We start from the raw sequence: 12,600 nt of genomic DNA, 5'->3' as shown, positions 1-12,600 counted from the left end.
TAGCTTTTATTTGTCTCCCTCAGTTGGAAATCTAACCATTGTCTGTCATAGATGTGCGTTGTTTTGAAAATATTGGCACCACCTTCAAATATCTAAATTTCCCTTGGACTATTATTTTGGGCCAAAATTTATTTTGGGTTGCTTCCTAATTTTCTAAGATCATTTTTAACAACAACAGAAAAGAGTAAGTATTTTAGAGTTTTATCAATCATAAAATATTCTTCACTGATGGTGTAACATTAACAGAACTTTAAAAATTTATTTGAGAACCTTTGTTGTCAAATCATGCGCTTACTTTTGGAAGCAGTAACTCGTCTATTTAAAGTCTGCTTTATGACACTGATTAGCGAGTGTTTTATTATGGGAGAGAATTGTAGTGTGTTCCCACATGTGGATGTGGCAAGAATCATTTTCAGCAAGCCTTCCGCAGAGGCGTTCTGAATGCCCAATTTGCATTTTGCGCAGTTCAGTGGCTGATTGTTTGGATGAACTGAGCTCACACTGCCAGCTATTATGCTGCTCCTCGTGAGCATTGCTGGGTCTAGCAGTGCTCATTTACAGGCCCAGGCTTTTCTCTGGAAAAATGTTTTCATTTGTGCCCTGTGAGTCCAAAAATCATGTTTTTTCTTAACTCATTTGTTTTGCTTTCATGCCAACCCACCTTGTGATCAAATATGGGTAGCTAAACCTGACTGTTGGGCTTTATATGATCGAATCTTTGAGCTCAGAGTCAGTTACGCTTAACACTTCTGCAGCATCAGCAGAGGCATCTGTGTTATACTCAGTGCTATAAGTTTAGACAGAAGCCCTGGAAAAACTCTTGTTGAACTGTAGAGAAGTTAGCCTCCCTGACCACTCAGATTCTCACCTTTCCTCTGACCTTCCTTTTCTCTTACTGCTATACAGTCTTGCCTTCAGTGGCTCTTCAGATTCACCCACCTAGATGTAGACTAACTCACTCGTTTAATGCTCAATTTTTTTGTGCTTTGGGAGGAAAGAAAAGGAGATTCAGTGACTTCTGAAAGGTGGGGGAGGGGCTGTTGGGACCAGTGGGTAGAGGCAGTGTTGTGCCAATGGTAGATGTGTTGGTTCTCGTTGTTGACAGACATTGGCACATCATTAAATTATAGAGGATGTGCTCAGCGTAATTAGATAATGAATTTCATAAGAAACTGAAAATATTTTGGTATCATTGTTCAGTGGTAGTTATTACAGATAATTCTCTTGGGCAGTCTTCCTTTTAAGTCAGTTATTTAAGCAAAAGTCTAAATCAGTCTTTTAGCTCTGTCTTTTCTAATACATTAAAATTTTAATCTTACTTGTGCAATAATGTAAGGTCTTGTTGAGGTCACATACCTGTACTCCTAGAAAGGGAATAAAGATACTATGGATTACACTTTCCATTTTCAAATCCCCACATACTCTGATTGTTCCCATCACCATACTCTGGGCTTACTTATAAAATTGATATGGGTGTGAAAGGATAAAAGCCTTGAGAAACGTAAGTTTAAAGGGAAAAGATCTGACTTTTGTTACAGGTGCTATCTTGTTTTGTTAATCTTATCCACTTTTTCACAGTTTTTGTTTTTGGTTTTAAACTTTAGAAACGACATAAAGCTGATAATGCGGTGAACAAGAAGCAGACGCAAGGTAGGAATTTTACATTTTGTTTCTCGTATCTGTCAAAAACACTCATGGTGATACCTACCAATCACTTCAATTAAATATAATTCAACTGAGAACACTGTGTATCTCTTAAGTTTTGCTTTGTAGTGTTTATTAGCTTGACATTTAAATTCACCTTAGAGTGATTTACAGGGGTAATGTAATATTTTTGAAAAGTAAAGTTTTTAATACATTTAAGTGCCTCAGAGAAATGTACTCATAAGTCCTGTCCATAAAATCTGCAGTTGTTTTATCAGTGTTAAATGCTACAAAATGTGTGTGTGTGCGTGTGTGTATAAGATCTATAGATGTTACTTTAGAGAAGATTTATATAAAATAGTCAGGTGTGATGTTACTTGGCTAAAAGGCATGTTGGAAGCACTTTGAGTTATCCTGTACTTACAGGTGATAAATGCTTCAGAAATAAGTAGAACCAAGCCAGCTTCTGGGAAGCACATGGCATACTGATGTGGCTCTGTACTGTGGGTCTCATTTTGATGGAGTCGAAACCCAGATGACCTTTAACAGAAGCAAATAGATCACTGTTGCTTTCAATTAAAAAAAAATACCCAGGGACGTATGAAACAGACATCTTACCCCATCCCTGAGCTTTCCCCATCTGAGAATATCATCTCTCTCTGAAGTTCCCTGTTGTGGTGAGGATCAGCCATGTCTGCCAAAATTAGCTGGTAATTAAAAATAGTATTTTTATACAGCTGTGATTTTTTGTAGATTTCTGTCAAAATGCCTTATTTCTCTTCTCACCACCTGCCAAAGGAATTATCTGCTTATAGTTGGTGCATTCGAAGATGATACATTTATTAAAGCATTGCCTAAGAAGTTAAACATTTATTGAGATTATACTTATTATTGGACACATGAAAAACTATAAGATGGGAACTCTGTAAAGGTGAAAAATGATCTTGTGTGGAAAATGAAGGGTTCGCATTACGTGATCCCTAGATTTTTGTAACAAATAATGATTTCTGTGTCAAATGCTTTACGGATTCAAAAGCAGGAGAGAGAATTGTGGGGTAACTTGAGCTAGATCTTGAATTTGGGGAAAAGTTTGGATAAACAGAGGCACTTGGGAAGGGCATTGCCTGTTGTGCTGAGTGAGGAAGGAAGAAGAGAGGTGTTCTGAACAGAGATGAAGATAGCTGTTGGGTTGCTTTGTGGAACCACTGCTAGAGTGCCAGATGGAGAAAGAACATTCATAGCAAAGGGAAGCAAAGACATGATCAGAAAGGTTGTTGTTCTTCAGTCATTAAATCCTGTCAGATTCTTTGTGACCCCATGGACTATAGCATGCTAGGCTCCCCCGTTCTCCACTATCTCCTGGGGTTTGCTCAAATTCACATCCATTTGGTTGGTGATGCTGTCTGACCACGTCATCCTCTGCCATCCCCTTCTTTTCCCTTCAGTCTTTCTAATCACCAGGGTCTTTTCCAGTGAGTTGGATCTTCTCATCAGGTGGCCAACATATTGAGAAAAGTAGGTTAAATTTACAGGGCCTTGAGTGCAAAGCCAGGGGATTCCAACTTTTCTTATGTATACTGAGTAGCTGGAGAAAGTTTACAAGCCAAGAAGAGAAAAGATAAATATGCAGATTAAAGTTGGAGAGCAGAATTTCATTCAATAGGGGGCTGTTAGAAGCCTGAGGATTAAGCTACTCTAGGAGTTTAGTCAAAGAAGGACAGCCATAGATATTGAAAAGGGGAAAAAGCTCACATGTTTCAGGTGTGGGTATTTTTTGCAATGTGCAGTTTTTGCATTTGTTGTCATGTTACTCAGAAAGTTCAGCAACAGCTTTTAAACCAGAAATATTTAACTGTTTTTTCCAGTGCATAATGTATCCTATGGCAGAGGGGTCATAATCTCAGTTAATTATTTTCAAGCCTTGGCCCAAGAATTCAACATTGTACAGTTGGAGAGTAGCTATCATAGCTGCTGCTTTAGGCTACCACACCCTGTACTGATCAGTTCTCTGATTTTCCAGGTACTTGCCTACTACCAAAAAAATTCCCTTTTGCCTACTAATCAGGAAAAATACTCTGTCTTAGTTAATATTCTTGGTTCACCTATTCATTCTGGATTAATAGGATTAACTCTGTAGGTTAAAAGTGAGAGGAAAGGCTTCTATAGTAGCCCCTTTGTGTCAAAAAGAAAATATTAAGGCTTACATATGGGCTTCCCAGGTGGTGCCAGTGGTAAAGAAACCGCCTGCAACGCAGAAGACATAAGAGACGTGGGTTTGATCCCTGGGTCAAGAAGATTCCCTTGGAGTAGGGCCTGGCAACCCACTCCAGTATTCTTGCCTGGAGAATGGACAGAGGAGCCTGGCAGGCTACAGTCCATAGGGTTGCAAAGAGTCAGACACGGCTGAAGTGACTTAGCATGTACTCAGGGCTTACATATAAAAACCATTTTAAGTCAGCAGAGTACTTGGAAAGCCCATATCCAAGAAATTATGGTCTTTAATTTGACTTGAATATTTTCTAAGAGAATTGTCTCCATTTTTTTTTTTCTTTGCCCAGTTTGAATATTGGTCATCTTTGATTTTGAAATTGATCAGAGTTAACAGAAATGTTTGAGTAGGATACCACTTGCTGTCAAAGGACTCAAATTACTTTATATGAAAGCCATCTGTTATTAGGCCAGACTGAAATTCGATTTGCCTTCCTGAGTTGAAAGGCAGGAATGGATGTAGGAGTGGGAAGGGAGTTATTTTTTACAGATAATTTTTGACAGACATTTGAAGTATTTAATTTCATTTTCTCAGTGTTACCACTACCATGTAATGTATAAGAGGACATCTTTCCCTCAGATCCAAATATTAATCTCTATATATTCTTAGCAAAATCAGTATTTTCTCTCCTTAGTTTGCATTGAGGCAACAGAGGTGACAGTTTCCCTCTGTCATTCCCTAGTGACTTCAGAAACACAAATCCATGATTTCATTTACAACATTTTCAGCCGTTTAACTGTGGCCTGATACCTATCTGATGCCTCATTTTCACCAGTGAATGAACTCAAGCAGGGATTAAATTCTAGATTCTGCAGAGGGCAGGTCTTCTTCATCTTTGTGTCCCCACATCTCTAGCCCAGGGGCCCATCCTTAAAAGGTGCTCTGTGTGAGTAAAGGAACCACTCTCTCTTTAGATACTTCGTACAGATAAGGAAGCAAGAAGAAACTAGGAATGGAAGGAGCCTCCTTGAAAATTCATTATCTAGGCTGTGAGCAAAGTGGAAAGCCATATTTTCAAAACACTGTGTCCCAGACTGTTTCGCAGGCACTGATGAAAAACTACTCTGGTGGAAGTTCTTGCTGTCTCTTTACTTTGTCTGTTGAAGTCGTTATGCCATTATTTCACTCTGCTCAGTCTCCTGTGAGCACAGTGCTGTTTCCACTTATCACTTCCGTTGCCCAAAGCCCCAGAGCACTGCCTTATTCGGGATTACCCAGTTTCCCTGACATCTACACTTACCTTTGTTTTCTCTGATTTCTTCCTCAGTATTTGAACTCACAGTACCTGATGTACCCTATTCCATGTTTACATACACTTGGGAGCCAGTCTCTCATTGTACATCCTTAATTGGATTTTCTTGGCCAAATTTAGTGCTGCAGAAATTTGTAAATGATACATTTGTAATTATCATCATAATCTGTATATTGAAACCAGTCCCTATAAGAATTTGCTCTGGTGGTTGAGCCAGTTCTCTTTTTAAACTGTAAGCATATGCTTTTATTTTTTTGTGGGAAACTACTATAGCTGGCATGCCAGTATTTCAAGTGGAATGACAGTTTCACATAAAATCACAAGAAAGAGGCCTGGGAAGGGATGGAGATCTAAATAATTAAAATGAAATAAGCCTCTTAAGGAAGTAGATTTGCTTTTTTAAAATCCCAGGTTTGGATATCTTCCCTGAAGGATGGTGTGCATACAGTCTGCAGGCGAGAATGTCTGGGAGATGCCTGTGACATCTGGTGTCAGCCTATCAGTCACCTGATTGGATGCTGCTTTTGAATGAGGGTCACCATTACTACTGTTAGTTTGTTTTCATACCTCATTTTATTAGTAGGTATTAATAGCTATTGGATTAGAATAAATCTTTAATAAAGCAGTTTTGCTTTATTTTAATTTAATGGAGAAAAAGACAACAGCAATTTCTTTTTAACTAGGCACATAGCTAAAAATTAGATTTCATCTCCAGCTGCTGCATTCTTCCCTGGAGACACATCTGCCTCTTCAGAAGTGGAGTTGAGCAGGTGGCAGCTGATAACCCCTAGCAGGCTACATCCCTGCAGAGCACATAGTTGCTTTTCTCCTACTGGAAGCTATTTCATCTTTATAGTCCGTTATGAAAAAGACATTGAGTTGGTGTGGGTTGAATTTGTTTTAGGTTGTTACGGCTGTGGTGACCTACTACCAGGGCTAAATCCATCTGGTTGAGTTCAACTTCGTGCTAAGGGATTTAAAATAGCACCATTTTCCTGGTTTCTGCAAAAAGCCAGTGTGCAGCTTTTTTGTCTCGCTGGAGGCATCTGCGTGTCTGATCCATCCCTAAGTCTGGACCTGTAATCCGCCATGTGTACATAAGTTACCTATAAATAGTTCACAGATGATATCGTTTCCATGAGCTTAAAATGTGGACTTAAAAATTGAGCGCTATTTTCCAAAGAATGTTTTCAGATATCTCTAAGATTATTAATATCTTCAAATTAAAATTTAAACATTTTAGGATTTTATAAATTGAACTTGTTAGATATTTTCAACAGAAGCTCTGGTTGAAAAGGATGTATTTATTTGGGGAGAAGTACAGCCCTAGATTGGCTTTCATTTGTCCCAGAAATAAAAGTTGCACACCAAGAAACAAAAAACCCACTGAGGAAATTGAGGGCCATAGATAAAGTGAAAGGAAAAAAACAGGTGTGACTCCAGGTTAGACTATTTATTATTTCACTTCAGTAAGTCTTACTGAATATCTGCCTTGTGTAAGACCCAGTGCAGAAAATGCAGAAAGAAATCAGGCTTTGTGCCTGCCCTACAGGAAATTAGAATCTGGTAGGGAAGGTAAGATGCTCACAGATATTACAATACAAGATAGAAAAACTAATAAAGGCCAAATGAAAGAGGTGGAGATTTAGAAATGTCACATGCAAGGTTCATAAAGACAAGTGGCCTTTCAGTAAGCAGAGCTGTTGGGATGGTTGCGGGGGTGATCCAGGAGAAAATGGGGAGGCGTGAGTTATATTCTGGGAACAGCAAATAGAGTTGTCCTTCAGTATCCATTGGGGATTGGTTCCAGGACCCCCACGATACCATATCCAATGCTCAAGTCCCTTATACAAAATGACATGGTGAGTCTCAGATGCAGAACCCAAGGAAATGGCAGTGGGCAGGGCTGAATGTAATCTCTTTAGCATAGGATACATGACAGGGAGCAGTGGGGACAGGAATGGGGGGACAGGAATGGGAAGACAGGATAGAATCATAATTTGGAGGCTTTTGAAAACCAGAGTGAAGAACTTAAAGAGAATTACTGAAAGGGATGGCTAGGTTCCCAGTCATACTTTTGAACAAAGAAGGTGACAGACAGCTGTATGGGGAGGGGCGGTGTGAGACACAAAAGGAGACTAACTTTTAATTAATTAGGGAAGAGGAATAAAGAGGTGTTGATGAGAAGTCAAAGGGAAATACACAATGGATAGGTCCAACTGGACTTGCCACCAGAGGGGAAACCCCATCAAACACCAAGTGCTGCTGAATTAGTAGCGGACTGGGACAGTGATACCCACTAAAACGAGCATTTAAGAAGTCCGAAGATAGGTAAACAACAAGAATTTACTGTGTAGCACAGGGAATTACAGTCAATATCTTATAGTAACATATAATGAAATATAATCTGAAAAAAAAAAAAACTGAATCACTGTACTGTATACCTGAAACTAATGCAGTATTGTAAGTCAGATATACTTGAGTTAAAAAAAAGTCACAGTTCTTAACTGGAGTTCTAGTTCTAAACTGGAGAGTAACCAGGGAGTCCGTGAGAACCGAAGCCTGGCTACAGGGAAGGGTGGAATGAATGATTGGCAAAGCAGTGAAGGGAGATTTTTCTTTCAAGGAATTTCTCAGTTATGTGAAGGAAAATGCAAATGATTCATAACTCTAGGCAGGATTGGGGAAAACATTTTGAGCAAAGGAGGTTCCAGTGAGTCAGTTCTCCACATCTGGTGGCCAAAGTATTAGAGCTTTGGCTTCAGCTTCAGTCCTTCCAATGAATATTCAGGGTTGATTTCCTTTAGGATTGACTGATTTGATCTCTTTACTGTCCAAGGGACTCTCAAGAGTCTTCTCCAATACCACAGTTCAAAGCATCAGTTCTTTGGCTCTCAGCCTTCTTTATGGTCTAGCTCTCACATCCATTCATGACTACTGGAGAAACCATAGCTTTGATTATACAGACTTTGTCGGCAAAGTGATGTCTTTGCTTTTTAATATACCGTCTAGGTTTCTCATAGGTTTTCTTCCAAGGAGCAAGTGTCTTTTAATTTAATGGCTGCTGTCACCCTCTGCCGTGATTTTGGAGCCCAAGAAAATAAAATCTGCCACTGTTTCCGCTTTTTCCTTATCTATAAGCAAGTTGATAAAAGTCATATCAATTAGTTTCTCTAAAAAGAATATGGATGAGAGTGGAACTCAAAAAGTTCCCTTTGTCCTTTGTGTCAATACACCCCAAGCAGGTTGTTGCTTCCTTTGACCTTTCTAGGCAAGTTTATGCAGGAGACTTCTGTGCATTTGCCAGGTTGTGCCACGAGAGGTTTTTGCCCTCAAGTCATCTTTGTAAGTAAGGGTCTACGCAGTGAATGAATTGATGCTTTAATTTGTGTATGTTGGTTTTCCTTCTCTGCCCAGTTCAAAACCATCAGCTCAGCAGCACTCTTCCCCTTCTCAGTGCATTAAAGCTCCTCCTCAGTGGTAACTCCCGAATAGGAGTTGCAACATGCTGCCTTTGCTGTGGTTCCTCTATTTTCTGTGACAGTGGTAGTGCCCATTGTCCCCTTGGATAACTTGCCTTTTGTTACCTGCTTCAAGAAGTGGCTTGATTGCCCAGGAATAGCAGGCACCCCACGATACCCCGGTGACCCTTTCTCCAACAGTCCTAGTGGTAGACCAGTTAGATGGCTGCGGTAATGGCTTCTCTCACCAGTTAGGTGAGCCGGCACCTGTACCTGCACAACATGTTGATCAAGTCCTGAAAGATGGACAGTTCCTCCAGAGCCTTTGATTAGAGAATGCCCAAGGGACTGTAACAGAATGTTTTCATTTCAGAAAAGACAGCCCATTACAACAAAAGCTGTTAAGTAGCATCCTGCTCAGTAAAATCAGGTGACATTTGAGGTGTTTGTTTAAAATCTGAGCTCTGCCATGCATATTGTCAGACTAATTAATTAGCCCATGTGGAAATTATAGCAGGTGTGTTTGGGGAACTACTGAGAGGTGGAAGAGGTTTGCATTTAAAAGAATGAGTTGTTGTAGCATCATGAGACAGGCCATTGGCATAATTCTGTCCTAGCTTGTTCGCAGTCCCCTTCACCAGCCGTCACTGGTCATCTCCACGACTCACTGTCTCTAGAGTTATAAAGTAAGTTTACTCTGGGCTCAGGAAAGCTGAAAGCTCAGCAAGGACCCAGCATCACTTCTTGCTTCCCCTAAACCTGCCTAGAGCTGGGTCAGAGGAGGTCAGTGATTAAAAATAACTAGGCTGCTGTTTCAGTCACCAGCCTATACATGTGATATGGTTTATTTTCATTGTTCTGTGGTTGGATTTTAGGAACCAGTTCAGAAGTAAAGACAGTAATGAATTGTGACTGACTTTTATACTCAGCCAGTATTCAAGCCTTAAATTGTACAGAAACCTTTGCTATATTGTGAGCTGTGATTTTTAACTTCACCAGAATTCTGTGTTGTTCTCTATATCCTAAAATGGGTCTAGCCTCAAGTTTGAAGAAACTGTGCATCCAGCCTTTATTTCTGTATTCCAGTTTTGTATGCAAGAACAAATGAAATTGGGGGTAAAATATAGAAAGGGTAGAAACATCCCAGGGTCTAAAAAGCCTCCAGGTGATGCTGATGATATAGGTCTCTGGACCAGTTGTTGAGTACCCAGGTTCTGTACTACACCCAAAGATGTGTTTCTCTACCTAGTTAGAATTCTAAGTCAGTGTAGGACATTAAGGTAATTTACAGTTGTATTAATCCAGTCCACTGTAACTTTCAGAATAAATACCAAATGCTCATCAGATTGACAAAATTCAAATGACTGATAACAATTTGTGCTTGTCTAAGTTGATTGTCAGTGGAACTTTCTATATTGCTAATGATGGTGTAGATTGCAGTAGGAATGAATCTGGTTGCATCTGATAAAAAAGTACAAACATAAATACCCTAGAGCCAGTAGTGCTCCTTTGGGAATCCTATAGGATACAATCATGTAAAGGTATTTCAGTGTTGTTTGAGGTGGCAGAAAAAGCAAAAGTCAGAGTTTCCATTGAGAGGAGGATAGTTGAATACACTATGATATAGTTGTTATGTAAAAGAGTTGTTTCACAGCTGGGCTGAAATAGCTCTCTGCTTATCTCAAGGATACCTGGAATTGTGATGCTGAAACTTGGCCTAGAGATGGACAAGATGGACTAATTGGTGAATTATAAGGTGCTTTGCAGGGTTTGAAACTCCTTGGGGTACCCAAAACTTGCTTCTCTGCTGGGTTTAAGGATGTATATAGAGTGGTAGCTTAACTGAGTTGTAACTTATTGGTTTAACCTGTAACATAATCTGACTTGTCTAATTGATGAAGCGAAATGAAGTCACTCAGTCGCGTCCAACTCTTTGCGACCCTGTGGACTGTAGCCCACCAGGCTCCTCCGTCCATGGGATTCTCCAGGTAAGAATACTGGAGTGGGTTGCCATTTCCTTCTCCAGGGAATCTTCCCGACCCAGGGATCAAACCCAGGTCTCCCACATTGCAGGCAGATGCTTTAACCTCTGAGCCACCAGGAGGTATAAAAGATCCCCTAGAAACATCTTCCCAGGCTTCCCTGAAGTTAAGATTTATCCTACATATCATGGAGCTTAAATCCATGTCCTCAGTGAATGAGAAAAAACCCTGTGCCTAGAAGTATCTTAGGCTCCTGATGCTTGCCTGGGCTTTTAAGCTACCATTCTTTTTCCAGCTGTACCACATCCTATAGTTTGATTAAAACTTTTCTTAAATGCACCCTGTGGAGTCTTGTGAGTCTGTTCAAATTATCAGTCCATTTGTAACAGATGCAAAGATACAAGGGATTATTTTTCAAAAAATAGACTGTCTCCGTGCTTTGTTCTGAAAGTATATGTTAAGTGGAAAACCAGGTTGCAGAGAAATACATTTTCTGAAAAGAAAGAAAATAAACATGCATATGGCTATGCTTGTCTAGAGGAAAGTACTTGAGGATGCATCAGTTAGCGTTCTTTACCTTGAGAAAGTGGCATGAGATGAGGAGAGAAGTTCAACTTTTCATTTTATATAACTCCAGTTGGCTTGGATAGTAATACATTGATTCTGTGATTTGGTAGAAAACATTATCAGCTGAATTTGTATTTAAAAGTTTCTCAGGTGTGTCAGTTTTTGTAGTAAGACATATTTTCCAGTGTGTCTCCAGTGATGAATAGAGAGGAACCATTTGGATGGAGAGGAGGAAGGAAGAGGGTAGGCGGATGTACAGTTCTGGTAGAGGCAGGCATTCCCTATGAGATGGTAGAACTGGCTGGTTTATAGAGGGAAGGTGCTGCAGAAGGGTCAGGTAGAGGGGTCAAGGATGTAGATGGGTTCAAATGTACATGGAGAAACCATCCAAGCAAGGTTGAAGGGGATGAGTATTTGGGGAGGATGGAGAACTGAAGCAGATTCACATGGTTTTCCAGGTTTCCATGAAAGTGGCCACGCTTCTAACCTCCCTGATGGAGCAGACTCCCTGGCATGGTCTGCTGAGTTTGGCGAGCCTGTTGTGACTCTTCCAGCCTGTAAGGGGAACCCAGTGGAGTGGTTCAGAGCTATTTCGGGATGTGAGCTGACAAACCTCTTCCAAGTGGCAGCACTTCAAGGAGGGTTAGTTAAGTTACAGAGCTGAGGGGTGGCGCAAAGCTGACATCAGAGGACGTTCCTTTCCCAAACACACAGGAGCATTAGTGCATCTACTGGTTGCCTAACCATTTCCAGCTGCTCGCGTTGGAATCATTTTAGGAACTTCTGAAGCTGAGAAGGTTATTTTGAGTGAATGTTTAAATAGTTCATTGGCATCATTTTATGTAGCTGTTTGTTATTGAGTTATAATTCATATACTGTAAAACTTATTATTTTCAAGTTTACAGTTCAGTGTTTTTAATATATTCACAGCATTATGCATCCATCACCACTATCTGATTCCAGAGTATTTCCATCACCTCAAAAAGAAACCCCAGACTTATAAACAGTCAGTCCCCACTGCCCTCTTCTATGAGCCCCTGACAACCACTAATCTACTATCTATCTCTATGGATTTCTCTACTCTGGGCATTTTACATAAAGGGGACCATACAATAGGTAGCCTTTTGTGTCTGGCTTATCTTCAGGAGTCATCCAGTTGTCACGTGTATCAACACTCCATTCCTTTTATACGACTGAATAATCTTCCATTGTGTGGATATACCCCTCTTGTTTAACCATTCATTGGTGTATGGGCTTTCAGTTGTTTCCACTTTCTAATTATGAACAGTGATATGGTAAACAGTTGTGCACAAGTTCTTGTATGAATATGTTTTCAGTTCTCTTGGATATACACTTAGGTATGAAATTTCTGTATCTCGTGATAGCTCTGAGGAGATGCCAAAGTGTTTTCCTTTGCAGCTGTTT

General features: G+C 40.1%; 1 protein-coding gene across 4 annotated transcripts in view; it reads left to right on the top strand.

Moving 5' to 3' along the window:
• ATP8A1 (ATPase phospholipid transporting 8A1) overlaps positions 1-12,600 on the top strand; it is a 230,379-nt gene that overhangs the window by 40,251 nt on the left and 177,528 nt on the right. For all 4 annotated transcript variants that reach the window (XM_018049411.1, XM_018049410.1, XM_018049412.1 and 1 more), the window contains one exon: positions 1,605-1,650. In XM_018049411.1, coding sequence (XP_017904900.1) covers positions 1,605-1,650 — 46 coding nt within the window. The remainder of the gene's footprint in view (positions 1-1,604; positions 1,651-12,600) is intronic.

Source organism: Capra hircus, chromosome 6 (assembly GCF_001704415.2).
Source record: "Capra hircus breed San Clemente chromosome 6, ASM170441v1, whole genome shotgun sequence".
Lineage (NCBI taxonomy): Eukaryota > Metazoa > Chordata > Mammalia > Artiodactyla > Bovidae > Capra > Capra hircus.
The sequence above is the reverse complement of the archived record's forward strand: the minus strand, read 5'-3'. Positions and strand labels throughout refer to the sequence as shown.